Source organism: Scylla paramamosain, chromosome 31 (genome assembly GCF_035594125.1).
Source record: "Scylla paramamosain isolate STU-SP2022 chromosome 31, ASM3559412v1, whole genome shotgun sequence".
NCBI lineage: Eukaryota > Metazoa > Arthropoda > Malacostraca > Decapoda > Portunidae > Scylla > Scylla paramamosain.
Window position 1 is genome coordinate 11675943 of NC_087181.1, and position 15557 is coordinate 11691499.

At 39.4% G+C, this 15557-nt stretch overlaps 1 protein-coding gene across 1 annotated transcript; it reads right to left on the reverse strand.

Annotated features, from left to right (window-relative positions):
- Positions 1 to 7968: 7968 nt before the first annotated feature.
- On the reverse strand, positions 7969 to 9270 carry LOC135116308 (cilia- and flagella-associated protein 251-like; the record flags this gene model as incomplete). Its single annotated transcript, XM_064033662.1, has 1 exon — positions 7969 to 9270. A coding segment is annotated over one exon (1086 nt), but the record flags the coding sequence as incomplete, so codon positions are not given.
- Between the last annotated feature and the right edge of the window lie 6287 nt (positions 9271 to 15557).

The window sequence follows — 15557 nt, forward strand, 5'->3', positions numbered from 1 at the left end:
ATTTATTATGGTCAGAGGAGTTAGGTGAGAGGTATATAACACATGTAAATTTAGTTTGAGAGTGACTCTGTAGTCGTATCCAGATGGTGGAAAACTCGGAAGATTCAAGATCGTGGGCACGAGAGCAGGTTAAGTTGTTACGCACGTAAACGCAACATCCAGCTTTGGACTGAAAATGAGGATAGAGAAAGTAGGAGAAAACAGAAAAGGGGCTACTGTCAGTTGCCTCAGACACCTGAGTTTCAGTGAGGAAAAGAAGATGAGGTTTAGTAGAAGAGAGGTGGTGTTCTACAGATTGAAAATTAGATCTTAGACCGTGAATGTTGCAGAAGTTAATGAAGAAAAAGTTGAGGGGGGTGTTAAGACACTTAGGGTCGTTGTCAGAAGGGCAGCCCGACCTGGGGACATTTGTGGTCCCCTCCCCAGATGGGGACTCCGAGGCTAGTGTAGGAGTCGCCATGATAATTGTGAAATTTTGAGTGGAGGGTGTGTGTGTGTTATTAGGTGCTTGTAGTTTTGTGTGAAGGAAGAGAGTTGTCTTTAGAGGGCAGGCTGTGACTGCCTCCTTGTTTTGTGAGACACAAAGGGAAACATTCAGTGAGGTCACAGTTGGATTTAATGATAGGTTCACAGCACCCCCTGATCCAGTGCTTCAGATCTCACTGGGAGTAATTATCGTTTCGGCAGGTGTCTACTGGCTCCTCCTCCTAGTAATAGAATGAGCATTATTATTATTAATATTATTATTATTATTATCATTATTATTATGTGTGTGTGTGTGTGTGTGTGTGTGTGTGTTACCATGTATGCGAGGAGGTGGCGGTGGCGGCGGGTGTTTAGCACTCGTTTGCCAGACTGCAGGAGTCCTTGTCTGTGGACAGCGGCCAGCGGGGTGAGGTCGAGGGTGGTGAGGGCGTCTGTGTAGCCGGGCCAAGCAGGATCCTGGCCGCGCGCATCTGCACTCTCTCCAGCCTGTCCCTCTGCGTTGTGTTGAGGGTGACGACCACGGTGAATGTAGTTGAATAACACCGTGTAACAATTTTTTTTCTTTGGTCAGTAAATGATATTTCCTGATTGTTTTTTTTTCTAGAAATAAAAAAAAAGACAATTATTTCCTTTAAACTTTTTTTTTCTGATCTGAAGACTGATGTTTTGAAATTAACGTGGTGTCATATATCCAGAACTTATTTCATCCACTGTGTTAGTGCCACACTTCTCTGAGCTCCCCGTACCCACTCCTCCAAAGAAAGAACAACAGTTCAGAAGAAGATGAAGTCATTGACCCAGATTTCAGAGGCGCAGCTTAGAAGAGAAATCCTTACTACTCCATCGAAAATGACGTCAACGACCTGATCAGAGATCTTGGTCTCACAAAGTCCAATGCCGAGCTTTTGACGTCGAGAGTCAAGCAGTGGAATTTGTTAGATGAAAATGTGAAAATATCAGGATAGAGGAAGCGTCAGCAGCATTTTTCAAGCTTTTTTACTCGTCAAGATGAGCTTTGTTTTTACCACAATGTGACCGGTCTCTTTGAGGCAATTGGAATCGCCTGTAACCCCAACGTGCAGGAGCCTCAAAGCAGTGCTGCTTCATAACGGGAACATATGTTCATCTCTTCCCTCGCTCACTCTGTCCAGCTCAAAGAACGGTACAATAGTGTCAAGATCTTGCTAGAAGCCTTGAAATATGAAGAGTATGGTTGGGAGGTTCTCGGAGACTTCAAAATGACGGCCTTTTTGATGGGTCTTCAAGGCGGCTTTACCAAGTTTCCTTTTTATTCCTTTGGGACAGCAATTTTGGGACAGCAGGAACTCCGTTGCACACTACCAAAAGAGGGACTGGCCACAACGTCAAATGGGAGACATTGTTGGACCCCAGAAAGGTACTGTTTCGTCCACTGCGCTTAAAGTTGTGCCTTATGAAACAATTCAACAGAGCTCTAGATAAGGAGTCTATAGCTTTACAGTCCCTCCAAGATTTCTTCCCTAAGCTGTCTGCGGCAAAAGAGGATGCAGGTGTCTTCGTCTGTCCACAAATAAAGCAGGTCATGGAGTACAAAAGTTCCCAAGAAGCTCACTAGGACGGAGAAAGCAGCGTGGAAGAGCTTTGTGAAAGTGGTTCTTGGCTTCTTGGGGAATCACAAAGGCGAACACTGTGTGGGACTTTTTGAGACCTTGGTGAGAAATTACAGCAAGATGGGTTGCAGCTTGCCTCTCAAAATTCATATCCTTGACGCTCATCTTGATAAATTTAAAGAGAACATGGGGGCGCACTGCGAGGAGCAAGGCAAGCGCTTCCACCAGGATATATTGGACTTTGACCGCCGCTATCAAGGGTCGTATAGTGAAAACGTAATGGGAGACCGTATTTGTGGGCTGATTCGTGAAAGTAATTTACAGTATAAGTGCAAGTCGCGGAAAAACTTCTCATTTCTAATGTTTTATTCCCTCGCTTGTGTAATCCTAGAATAAATAAATGCTACTTTTGTATCATATGTTAATACTTTGTGCAAATGAGAGGTCAAATTTTCCTTTTTCTACCAAGGGAAATAGGTAAACTACATAAATATCATTATCCTGGCCACAAAAGCAAAGTTAGAAAAAATATCAGTGTTTTCCATGTTTTCTAGGCATTAATAAATAAAAAATAGCAGTTGTTACCCAAGAACAAAAATTGTGTTGCACAATGTAATTAGATGGATGGTTTGTTGAATGTTATGTTAGTGTGTGCGGATCCACATGCTGCCTTGACGAAGCCTGTAGTCCAGACGTTTGAGTCTAGAGACATTTTGAAGACCAAATGGCTTGAGTGCCAAGAGTCTCGAGCACTAAACGTCCTTATTTGCACTCAGGCCGATCTGTCTTCAGGATCATCTGACTTGCGACATGGATGACCCAAGTACCATCCGCCCCAGTACCCAGTGACTGCCTCCCCTTTAATACACTGGAAGGGGGTGGTAGACAGGGAAAAAAGAGAGGGACGTGGGTAAAGGGTACTTAGTTTTTTTGTGATGTTTAGTAGTTTTTGTAAGGTGGAGAAGTCTGTGTGAGGTGAAGCAGTAATTGTGAGGTGGAAGAAAGTAGTTGTTGTAGGTGGAACAGTCTGTATGAGGTGGATAAGCTGATCGCGGCAGTCTCCCCTCTCGTGCTGCCAGTGACGGCCGGTCAAAGGTGCAGTCGAAAAGTTTACCTTGAACCTGACTGTATCTGACCATGAGAGCGTTGTGTTATCAGTGTATGTGTGTGTGTGTGTGTGTGTGTCCTTAGCATGAAGAACACACACACACACACACACACACACACACACACACACACACACACACACACACACACCAAAAAAATTATAATTCGATAAAAAAAAAAATTGCTGGTAGGAAACGATGCAAATGAAACTGAAGTAATTAGATAAATTAACAGATAACTTTATAAAGAAAACTAGATTATTTAACGGTACATAGAGAAAGAAACATTTAATTAGAAAATAACAAACACACGCTAAAAAAAAACAAACATAATTAAACAAAAATAAAGCTAAATAATTAAAGAATTTAGACTTAAACAATCTTTCAACTTACGTTACAATATTCCTTTTTTTAATTTTCATTTCCTTTTTTTCATTTATATATCTTTTCATTTCCTCCCGTTTCCTTACATTTCTTCATAATTTTCCTCTCCCTTTCTCTTTATTTCTTATCTTCTTTTCATTCTTCTTATTTTCTCACATCAGCGCATCTCAACCCAAGTCTCTTTTTTTCTTCCTTTCTTTTACTGTTTTTTTTTTTTTTTTCATATCTCAACCCATTCTTCCTCTCAATTTCTCCTTTTCTTCATTCTTCAACCCATTCTCTTTCTACTTCTCATCTTCATTCCTCAATCAAGCCTTTCTCTCTATTTCCCATCTTCTCATTCCTTTTCTTGTTTTTTTTATATCCGTTTTCTTTTCATTTCTCCTTTTTTTCATTCTTCTCTCCACATCACCGTACCTCAACACAATCTTCTGTACAGCAACATTTCGTGCTGTTCTCACCTCGTAGCCTCGCCAATCTGTACCTTAGCGGCCGTACGTACGATATGGGTTGTAGTTACCATATCCACCGTACCGATTATACTGATTGCCGTAACGGTTTCCTCTGTATATGGGTGGCCGCCAACCTCCGTGACTTGTCACTGCACCCTGGAGGAGACAAAGGGAGAGAAACAGGTGAAGGGAAACTACTGTAGAACCGTTTATCAACTCCAGTCGCTTTCTAAATTTTTTTTTAAGGCTTTTGTAAAGTATAATTCCTTTGCTGATCTTTTGTAATTCATTTTCTCCTTTTTTTAATTATTTCTAGAATCATGAAAAAACCTTCAAAGGGCCATTAACTTCCACTATAACCTTTGTAAACCCTTTGTTATAATTTCTAAAGCATTCTTTCCTGTTTACCTATTACTGGAGTCACGAAAAACACTCTTGAAAGACCCATTAACTTACTCTGAACCCTTTATAAACACTGAAATTACTCTATAACCCTTAGGACCTTTGTATGTAGACTTTAACAACTTCATTACCCCTTTGACGAGTTTTTCCTTACCGAAGTGGAATATTTGGACGGCGAGCCATTGTAGACAACTGGCTCCACCCCTCTGGCCACGCGCAGGTGTGAAGCATCTGGGAATAAGACAGGCAGGTTAGTTTACTGCCTTAAAGGACACTTGTGCTTTCACTGTTTAGATTTAACTCTCTCTGTCTCTTCTTCTCTCTCTACTCACCAATGGACGCGCCTGTCACCAGCTCACTCAGCGCCACCACCACCATCACCACAGACAACACAACAATCAGGCGACTCATTGCGCTTCTTGTCCTGTCCTCGCGTGCTGGCTGAGAGAGTGACCCAAACCTTTCCCTCCCTTATATACCTCTGTTATACCACTGTCCTCCTGCGGCCTCCAGTACGCCACACAGTCGATATTCCCTAAGTTTTCTTCTGCGTTGTGAGTCTCAAGGACACGGACAGGAGGTTAGGATCTTCCCCAGTACGTGTTTTGGTTGGTGAGCTCATCGTCCACAGCTTCACCTTGGGGAATGCTTTGTATTCAACGTTTCTTTCCTATTTCTATCTTACCTGTGCATGGTGGAGACTTGACAACGGTTCGATGGGCAGGTAAAAATTTTCCTCCTATAGGTACCTTTCACATTATGGGATTCCTCGCCGTATCTAAATGCGCTTTGGGGTCGGACGTTGTGATTGACGTTGTGATTATATATATATATATATATATATATATATATATATATATATATATATATATATATATATATATATATATATATATATATATATATATATATATATATATATATATATATATATATATATATATTCCCTTAAAAAGTTGTACTAGATGACAATGAAATAATCAAGTAACAGTGAGTGGGGTTAATGTGGACATGAATACGCTTATAGGTTACTTGTTTACTTCAGACTGTCTAGTTGTTTTTGTATTTGTATTCCCTCTCATGTCATTTGAATAGCACACAGCAATCTCCCGTACCGTAGTACCCATAGTACTTGTTGCTAAAAACTGGGAAGAGAGTCGTGTTTCAATGTGTGTGGCAGCCGGATGATTGTGCGGCGGCAATCGCAAGAATTTTTGATCCGGCAGCCGCACCAAGACACGGAAAGAAAACGCATGATGTGAAATGTGCCTCAGTACTCTCAGGCAAATATCTCGCAAAACCTGCTGCTGTTACAGTATTTACGTTATTATTAGTTTCAGTATAAAATGTCATGGCATCTTGTAGCCACTTACCATATTAACTTTACTCATATTCTTGCATAACAATGAAGGAGCTATATTTTACAACAACTCACAAAAACACACAAAAAGCATAAACTCACTGTAAGTGTGTGTGTGTGTGTGTGTGTGTGTGTGTGTGTGTGTGTGTGTGTGTGTGTGTGTGTGTGTGTGTGTGTGCTGTGTGCCGGTGAGGAGGAGTCAAATGTAAAACAATCTAGCAAGTGGCTGTATCAGCTGAGCCTAATCCTAAGATGCTGATCATGATTGCTGAACATGATTGACTGAAATTTCAATGTTGTCGGCTCCGGTAGCTAATGCTACCGGAGCCATTTAATAAAAGCCAAAAAGCAATTTTAGGTATTAGGATAGTAATAACTTGTGAATCCTTAAATTGTCACTAAAGGCTACCAGAATTCTCCAGAATATCCCCCAATATCCAAAATCCCCAGACTGTCATTAAATGTATGAAAAGTTTCAATCTGGGGACAAGATCCCCAGAAGTGGGAGTCCTGGAAAACACCCTTAAAAAATCAGTAACTTCTACAATAGCCTGTCTAATTATGGACAGAATAACTCAAAACACTCTTGAAACAACTAATGTATCCTCTTAGCAAGCTAACCTAACTTAACCAAACTTAACTTAACGTAACCAAACCTAACCCAACACAACACACCTGAACCCAACCAAACCAAACCCAACCTAACCTAACACATCCCAATCTAACCAAACTCAACCCAACCCAACCCAACACACTAACCTAACCTATCACAAACACACAGGAGAAGAGAAGAAGAAATAAGGTAAACAAGACTGTAACACAAACCAACAATTTTTCCTCGTATCATTACATTTAATATTGGAAGCGACTAAGAGGCCAGCTGATTATAATGCACAGAAACAAGGATATCACTGGACGCTTGGTGGGTGCGGGAAAGTGTAGTTGTGTTTAGGAAAGTGTAGCTGTTTTGGGTGCGTGCCAGGTATTGTGAAGGTGTGAAAGTCAGCTAGTGAAGGTAGATACGATAGACAGATTGATAGATACATAGATATGTGTATTTACTCCTGTGCTACTTATTATTATTTTTTTTTTGTATTTTTTCTTTTACTTTATTTTTTCTCGTTTTTCCTTTCTTCCTTCCTTCCTTTTCTTCCGTCTTTTGTAACATTTTTACTTTTTTCCTTACTTTTTTACTCATTCTGTTTTTCTTATCTTTATTCCTCCCTTCCTCTCTCTCTCTCTCCCTCTTTTTCGTGGTAATGTTTCCCCTTTCTTACTCTTTTTCTTTCATTTTTTATTCGTTCATTTGTTCCTTCTTTTCTAACATTTTCATTTTCTTCCTTCCTTTTATTCTTACCAACATTTTCCTGTGTGCTTTTCACTAACCTTTCTATCTACTGTATCTACCTGTGTGTGTGTGTGTGTGTGTGTGTGTGTGTGTGTGTGTGTGTGTGTGTGTGTGTGTGTGTGTGGCCGAACATTCCTAACACGCCACTACCTCCATCCTTAACACATACTAATCATGTTCACTGCCCTCCCGCGTTCGTCCCTCCCCATTGATGCGTACATTCCTGCTTAACAACAGTGCCCTTTCTTCCCCCACCTGTATGTCCCTTACTGTCCCTTACTGTCCCTCCCCTGCTGTCTACTGTCCTCTCCTGTCTTTTACTGACTGTCTCTCTCTGTCCCTTCCATTCTGTTCCCCTTGTCTCTTATTTCTGTCTTTTCTGTCTTGTTGTATATTTGTTTTCTGTTTCTTATTATTCTCTCTGTTTCTTGTGTTCGTTTTTGTTTTGTCGTCGTTTGTTCCTTTCCTGTCCTCTTTTACCTTCCTGTTTCTGTCGCTTGTTCTTCTGTCTTTATTTCTTGTCTCTCTGTCGTGTTTTCTGTCATTTTCTGTCCTTTCCTACTCGTTCCTGTCTTCCTGTTTTCATCTTTTATCTTTGTGTCCCTTTTCTATTCTGTTTTATCCTCCTATCTTCGTCTTTCTCCTCCTGCCCTTTCTATCTCTCCCTGTCTCCTCCTTTGTCTTCCTGTCTTACCTTATGTCTTCCTGTCCTCCTATTTCTTCCTGTCTTTGTGTTTTGTTATCATGTCAATAAAAAAAAAGTTAAGGAGTTTATTTATTTATTTATTTATTTATTTATTTATTTATTTATTTTATTTATTTATTTTTTTTTTTACCCTTTAAGAAAATGTGTAATGTGATGTGTGAATTAAAAGAATGTTCGTTCTGGAGGCTGGAGACCGAGCAGATGGTGATGGTGGTGGTGGTGGTAGTGTTGAAAGGTACCTGGTGAACACACACACACACACACACACACACACACACACACACACACATTGCACTGTATAATTTTTTTTTCTATTTCTTTGGTTGTTGTTGTTGTTGTTGTTGATGCTGTTCAACTTTCTTCTTCTTCTTCTTCTTCTTCTTCTTCTTCTTCTTCTTCTTCTTCTTCTTCTTCTTCTTCTTCTTCTTCTTCTTCTTCTTCTTCTTCTTCTTCTTCTTCTTCTTCTTCTTCTTCTTCTTCTTCTTCTTCTTCTTCTTCTTCTTCTTCTTCTTCTTCTTCTTCTTCTTCTTCTTCTTCTTCTTCTTCTTCTTCTTCTTCTTCTTCTTCTTCTTCTTCTTCTTCTTCTTCTTCTTCTTCTTCTTCTTCTTCTTCTTCTTCTTCTTCTTCTTCTTCTTCTTCTTCTTCTTCTTCTTCTTCTTCTTCTTCTTCTTCTTCTTCTTCTTCTTCTTCTTCTTCTTCTTCTTCTTCTTCTTCTTCTTCTTCTTCTTCTTCTTCTTCTTCTTCTTCTTCTTCTTCTTCTTCTTCTTCTTCTTCTTCTTCTTCTTCTTCTTCTTCTTCTTCTTCTTCTTCTTCTTCTTCTTCTTCTTCTTCTTCTTCTTCTTCTTCTTCTTCTTCTTCTTCTTCTTCTTCTTCTTCTTCTTCTTCTTCTTCTTCTTCTTCTTCTTCTTCTTCTTCTTCTTCTTCTTCTTCTTCTTCTTCTTCTTCTTCTTCTTCTTCTTCTTCTTCTTCTTCTTCTTCTTCTTCTTCTTCTTCTTCTTCTTCTTCTTCTTCTTCTTCTTCTTCTTCTTCTTCTTCTTCTTCTTCTTCTTCTTCTTCTTCTTCTTCTTCTTCTTCTTCTTCTTCTTCTTCTTCTTCTTCTTCTTCTTCTTCTTCTTCTTCTTCTTCTTCTTCTTCTTCTTCTTCTTCTTCTTCTTCTTCTTCTTCTTCTTCTTCTTCTTCTTCTTCTTCTTCTTCTTCTTCTTCTTCTTCTTCTTCTTCTTCTTCTTCTTCTTCTTCTTCTTCTTCTTCTTCTTCTTCTTCTTCTTCTTCTTCTTCTTCTTCTTCTTCTTCTTCTTCTTCTTCTTCTTCTTCTTCTTCTTCTTCTTCTTCTTCTTCTTCTTCTTCTTCTTCTTCTTCTTCTTCTTCTTCTTCTTCTTCTTCTTCTTCTTCTTCTTCTTCTTCTTCTTCTTCTTCTTCTTCTTCTTCTTCTTCTTCTTCTTCTTCTTCTTCTTCTTCTTCTTCTTCTTCTTCTTCTTCTTCTTCTTCTTGCCTTTTTCCTCCATTCTTTCTCCTAATCCTCCATGAATTTAACAGGAATACACAAAAGTTAGCCATTCAAAAAGTAATTTTCTCTGTTTGCCGGGAAAAAACGAAATAAATAGTTTTAAGAGGTAACCATTGTAAATGTGAATCATTATTTATGTCAAGTTTCTTCACAGTACGGGTCGGAACCCAAAGCTGGGACGCAAGCTGCTGTTCAGTGAGTCGCCACATCATAAAGAGATATATGAACAATAATTAAAAATTAGTAGTGTGTGTGTGTGTGTGTGTGTGTGTGTGTGTGTGTGTGTGTGTGTGTGAATCAGGTTCCATATCAGAGGTATAAAGGTACAATAGAACAGACGTACAGGGTTGTGAAGGGAGTATATAAAATCAAACATAAAAGTCTGAAGAACACTGGTCTTTGTACAGAAGACTCCCTGCTTGATGAAGCAGCTTTCCTGTATTTGTAACAAAAAAACTAGATTACTTAACGCTACATTAATAAAAGGAAACTTTTTGGTAGAAAAATAACAAACACATACATTGAAAAATAAACATATAAAGAAACAAAAAATAAAGCTTAATAATTAAAGAATCTTTACTAACAGTCTTACATCACACTTACATCACAATTTTCATTTTCTTCATTTTTATTGTTTTTCATTTACATGCCTTTTCATTTGATTTCCTTCCGTTTCTTTATATTTTTCATAAATTTTCCTTTTCCTCTCTTTTTTTTTTTCTTTTCTTCTTTTATTCTTGTTATTCTTTCACATCAGCGCGTCTCAACACAACCACGTCGCTTTTTCTTCCTCTCTCCTCTTTTTTTTTTTTTTTCCAATCCTCAACACATTCTTTCTCTCAATTTTTCTTTTTCTAGATTCTTCAACCCATTCTTCTTCTATTTTTCATCTTCTTCACTCCTCAACCAAGCCTTTCTCTATATTTCCCATCTTCTCATTCCTTTTCTCATTTCAGCCCGATCTCTTTCCGTTTCTCTTCTTTTTATTCCTCTTTCCACATCACTGTACCTCAACACAATTTCCCGCACAACATTTCGTTCAATTTTCACCTCGCAACCTCGCCAATCTGTACCTTAGCGGCCGTACGTATGATATAGGTTGTAGTTACCGTATCCACCGTACCGATTATACCTATTGCCGTAACGGTTTCCTCTGTATATGCGTGGCCGCCGACCTCAGCGATTTCTCACTGCACCCTGGAGGAGAGAAAGGGAGGGAGATAAGTAACGGAGGTAAAGGGAGAGGAAAGAGGTAAAGGGAAAGTATTGTAGAGTTGTTTATGAACTCTAATTAAAACTCTTTGTAAACCTTTTGGAAATTACAGTCTCTTTGCTGATCCTTTGTAATTGATTTTCTCGCTGTTGAATTATTACAAGAATCATGAAAACACCCTTCAAAGTGCCATCGGCTTCCACTGTACCCTTTGTAAACCCTCTCCAAACATTTGTAAAGGATTCTTCTAAGTTTAACAATTACTAATCATGAAAAACACTCTTGAAAGTTTAATTAAATTACACTGAACCCTTTGTAAACACTAAAATTCCTTTGTAACCCTTCAGACCTTTGTATGTAGACTCTAACCCCTTCATAATCCCTTTGACGAGATTTTCCCTACCGAAGTGGAATATCTGGCCGGCGAGCCATCGTAGACATATGGCATCTCCCTCTTGGCCACGTGCAGGTGTGAAGCATCTGGGATTAAGACAGGCAGGTTTGGTTTACCGGTTTAAATAACACTGGGCATTCACTATATAACTCTCTCTCTCTCTCTCTCTCATTCTCTCTCTCTCTCTCTCTCTCTCTCTCTCTCTCTCTCTCTCTCTCTCTCTCTCTCTCTCTCTCTCATTTCTTTATTCTATTTTTTCATACAAAAAACATGCAAAGAAAGTTTTTGATCACAATTTACTAGATAACTGTAACTCACTGGATTTCTCTCTCTCTCTCTCTCTCTCTCTCTCTCTCTCTCTCTCTCTCTCTCTCTCTCTCTCTCTCTCTCTCTCTCTCTTTACTCACCAGAAGGCGCGCCTGTCACCAGCACCACCACCACCATCACCACAGACAACACAACAATCAGACGACTCATTGTGCTTCTTGTCGTGTCCTCGCGTGCTGGCTGAGAGAGTGACCCAAACCTATCCCTCCTTCCCTATATGTTTCTGCTATAGCACTGTCCTGCTGCGGCCTCCATTGCACCACGCAGTCGATATTCCTTGCGTTGTGAGTCTTAAGGAAAGGGACAGGGATTTGGTCTTCCCCAGTACGTGTTTTGGTTTGGTGAGGTCATAGTCTGTAGCTTTACCTTAGGATGTGCTTTGTATTCAACGTTTCTTTCCTATTTCTACTTCACCTGCGCAGCGTGGAGACTTGATAACGGTTCAGTGAGCAGGTAAAAATTTTCCTGCATTAGGTGCCTTTCTTATTATGGGGTTTCTCGCCATGTCATCCTGTAGCCAGTACTCTTACCATATAAACCTTATTCACACTCTTGCATAACAATAAAGGAACTACATTTTACAGGAACTCGCAAAAACACACAAAAAAGCATAAACTCACTGTGTGTGTGTGTACTGCGTACCTGTGAGGAGGAGTCTCATGTAAACAAACTAGCAAGTGGCTGAGTCAGCTGAGCCGCTGACCCTGATTGCTGCACATGATTAGCTGAAATTTCAATGTTCTCGACTCCTGAAACTAATGCTCGTTTGCGCACTGCCATTTAGTAAACGCCAAGAAGTAATTTTAGGTATTAAGATAGTAATAACAGCAGTAAAACCCCTAAAGGCAACCAGTATTCCCCATAATATCCCCCAAAAAAGCCAAAATCCCCAGATTGTCACTAAATGCATGAAAAGTCATAATTTGGGGAGCTCTGGAAAACACCCTTAAAAACTCAGTAGCTTCTACTATAGCCTGTTTGATTATCGCTAGAAAAATGTAAAACATTGAAACAACCAATACATCCTCTCAACAAGCTAACCTAACTTAAGCAAACTTAAGTTATCCTAACCAAACCTAACCCAACACAACACTCCTAAACCCAACTAAACCAAACCCAACCCAACCTAACACAGCTCAACCCAACCCAACCCAACACACTAACCTAACCTATCACAAACACACAGGAGCAGAGAAGAAGAAATAAGATAAACAAGACTGTAACACAAACCAACAATTTTTCCTCGTATCATTACACTTAATATTAGAAGCGAGTAAGAGGCCAGCTGATTGTAATGCACAGAAACAAGGATATCACTGGACGCTTGGTGGGTGCGGGAAAGTGTAGCTGTGCTTAGGAGAGTGTAGCTGTTCTGCGTGCGTGCCAGGTATTGTGAAGGAGTGAAAGTCTGCTAGTGAAGATAGATACGATAGATAAATTGATAGATACATAAATATGTGTATTTACTTCTGTGCTACTTATTAACTCTTTCTTTTACTTTATTTATTCTCGTTCTTCCTTTCTTCCTTACTTCCTTCCTTCCCTCTTTAGTAACATTTTATTTTTTTTACTCTGTCTTTCCCATCTTTATTCCTTCCTTCCTTTCTTTCTCTTCCTCTTTTTCATAGTAACGTTTTCACTTTATTTTTCTTTTTTTCTTCGTTCCTTTATTACTTCTTTGTTAACATTTTCATTTTTTTTCCTTTTTTTTTTCCTTACCAACATTTTCCTGTGTACTTTTCATTAACTTCACTACCTACTGTATCTACCTGTGTGTGTGTGTGTGTGTGTGTGTGTGTGTGTGTGTGTGTGTGTGTGTGTGTGTGTGTGTGACTCACCTAAGGTCGTCTGTTGGTCACCCAGCCAGCCGTTCCCCTACGGAAAGAACTCAGAGCTCATAGTGACCAATCTTTGGGTAGGACTGAGATCACTGACACACCACACACCGGGAGAGGGAGGTCACAATCCCTCGGGTTACATCCCGTACCTACTTGCTGCTAGGTGAACAGGGGCTGCACATTAAGAGGCTTGCCCATGTGCCTCGCCGTGCCCGGGATTCGAACACGGGCCTTCTTGGTTGTGTGTGTGTGTGTGTGTGTGTGTGTGTGTGTGTGTGTGTGGCCGAGCATTCCTAACACGCCACTACCTCCATCCTTAACACATACTAATCATGTTCACTGCCTTCCCGCGTCTTTCCCTCCCCACTGATGCGTATACGATGATGCGTATTCCTGCTTAACAACAGTACCCTTCCTTCCCCCACCTGTATGTCCCTTACTGCCCCTTACTGTCCCTCCCCTGCTGTCTACTGTTCTCTCCTGTCTTTTACCGACTCTGTCTCTCTCTGTCCTGTCCCTTCCATTCTATTCCCCTTGTCTCTTATTTCTGTCTTTTCTGTCTTGTTGTATGTTTGTTTTCTGTTTCTTATTATTCTCTCTGTTTCCTGTGTTCGTTTTTGTTTTGTCGTCGTTTGTTCCTTTCCTGTCCTCTTTTACCTTCCTGTTTCTGTCGCTTGTCCTTCTGTCTTTATTTCTTGTCTCTCTGTCGTGTTTTCTGTCATTTTCTGTCCTTTCCTACTCGTTCTTGTCTTCCTGTTTTCATCTTTTACCTTTCCTTGTCCCTTTTCTGTTCTGTTTTATCCTCCTGTTTTCGTTTTTCTCCTCCTGTCCTCTCTATCTCTCCCTGTCTCCTCCTTTGCCTTCCTGTCCTCTTTACCTGTCTTCGTGTTTTGTCCTCATGTCAAAAGTTAAGGGGTTTGTTTATGTATTTAATTTTATTTTATTCATTTATTTATTTATTTATTTACTTATTTATTTGTTTATTTTTATTATTTATTTATTTATTTATTTTATTTTTTTTTACTCTTTAAGAAAATGTATAAAGTGATGTGTGAATTAAAGGAATGTGCGTGCTAGAAGTTGGAGACTGAGCAAGTGATGGTGGTGGTGGTGAAGGATGCCTTCTGAACACACACACACACACACACACACACACACACACTGCACTGAACATTTTTTTTTATTTGTTTGGTTGTTGTTGTTGTTGTTGTTGTTGTTGTTGTTGTTGTTGTTCTAGCTGTTCGTCTTTCTTTTTTCTTCTTTTTCTTCTTTTTCTTCTTCTTGCCTTTTTCCTCCATCCCCTCTCCTAATCCTCCATGAAGTTAACAGTAATACACTAAAGTTAGCCATTCAAAAAGTAATTTTCTCTGTTTGCCGGGAGAAAACGAAAGAAATAGTTTTAAGAGGTAACCATTGTAAATGTGAATCATTATTTATGTCAGGTTTCCTCACAGTACGGGTCGGAACCCAAAGCTGGGACGCAAGCTGCTGTTCAGTGAGTCGCCACATCATAAAGAGATATATGAACAATAATTAAAAATTAGTAGTGTGTGTGTGTGTGTGTGTGTGTGTGTGTGTGTGTGTGTGTGTGTGTGTGTGTGAATCAGGTTCCGTATCAGAGGTATAAAGGTACAATAGAACAGACGTACAGGGTTGTGAAGGGAGTATATAAAGTCAAACATGGTCTTCATAGAATAAAATCTGAAGAACACTGGTTTATGTACAGAAGACTCCCTGCCTGATGAAGCAGCTTTCCTGTCTTTCTAACAAAAAACTAAATTACTTAACGCTACATTAACAGGAGGAAACATTTTGGTAGAAAACAACAAACACACACACTAAAACACAAACAAATAAAGAAACAAAAATAAAGATAAATAATTAAAGAATCCAGACTTTAATAATTTTTCAACTTACATTGCACTTTTCCTTTTCTTCCTTTTTATTTCCTTTTTCTCCATTTACATACCTTTTCATTTAATTTCCTTCCGTTTCTTTTTTCATAACTTTTCCTTTTCCTTTCTTTTTTTCTTATCTTCTTTTATTCTTCTTATCCTTTCACATCAACGTACCTCAACCCACATCGCTTTTTTCTTCCTCTGTCCTCTTTTTTTTTTTTTTCATTCCTCATTTTTTCTTTCAGTTTTTCCTTTTCTTGATTCTTCAACCCATTCTCTTTCTTTTTCTCATCTTCTTCATTCCTCAACCAAGCCTTTCTCTGTATTTCCCATCTTCTCATTCCATTCTTTATTTCAACTCGATCTCTTTCCGTATCTCCTCTTTTCATTCCTCTTTCCACATCACCGTACCTCAGCGCAATCTTCTGTACAGCAACATTTCGTGCTGTTCTCACCTCGTAGCCTCGCCAATCTGTACCTTAGCGGCCGTACGTACGATATGGGTTCTAGTTACCGTATCCACCGTACCGATTATACTGATTGCCGTAAC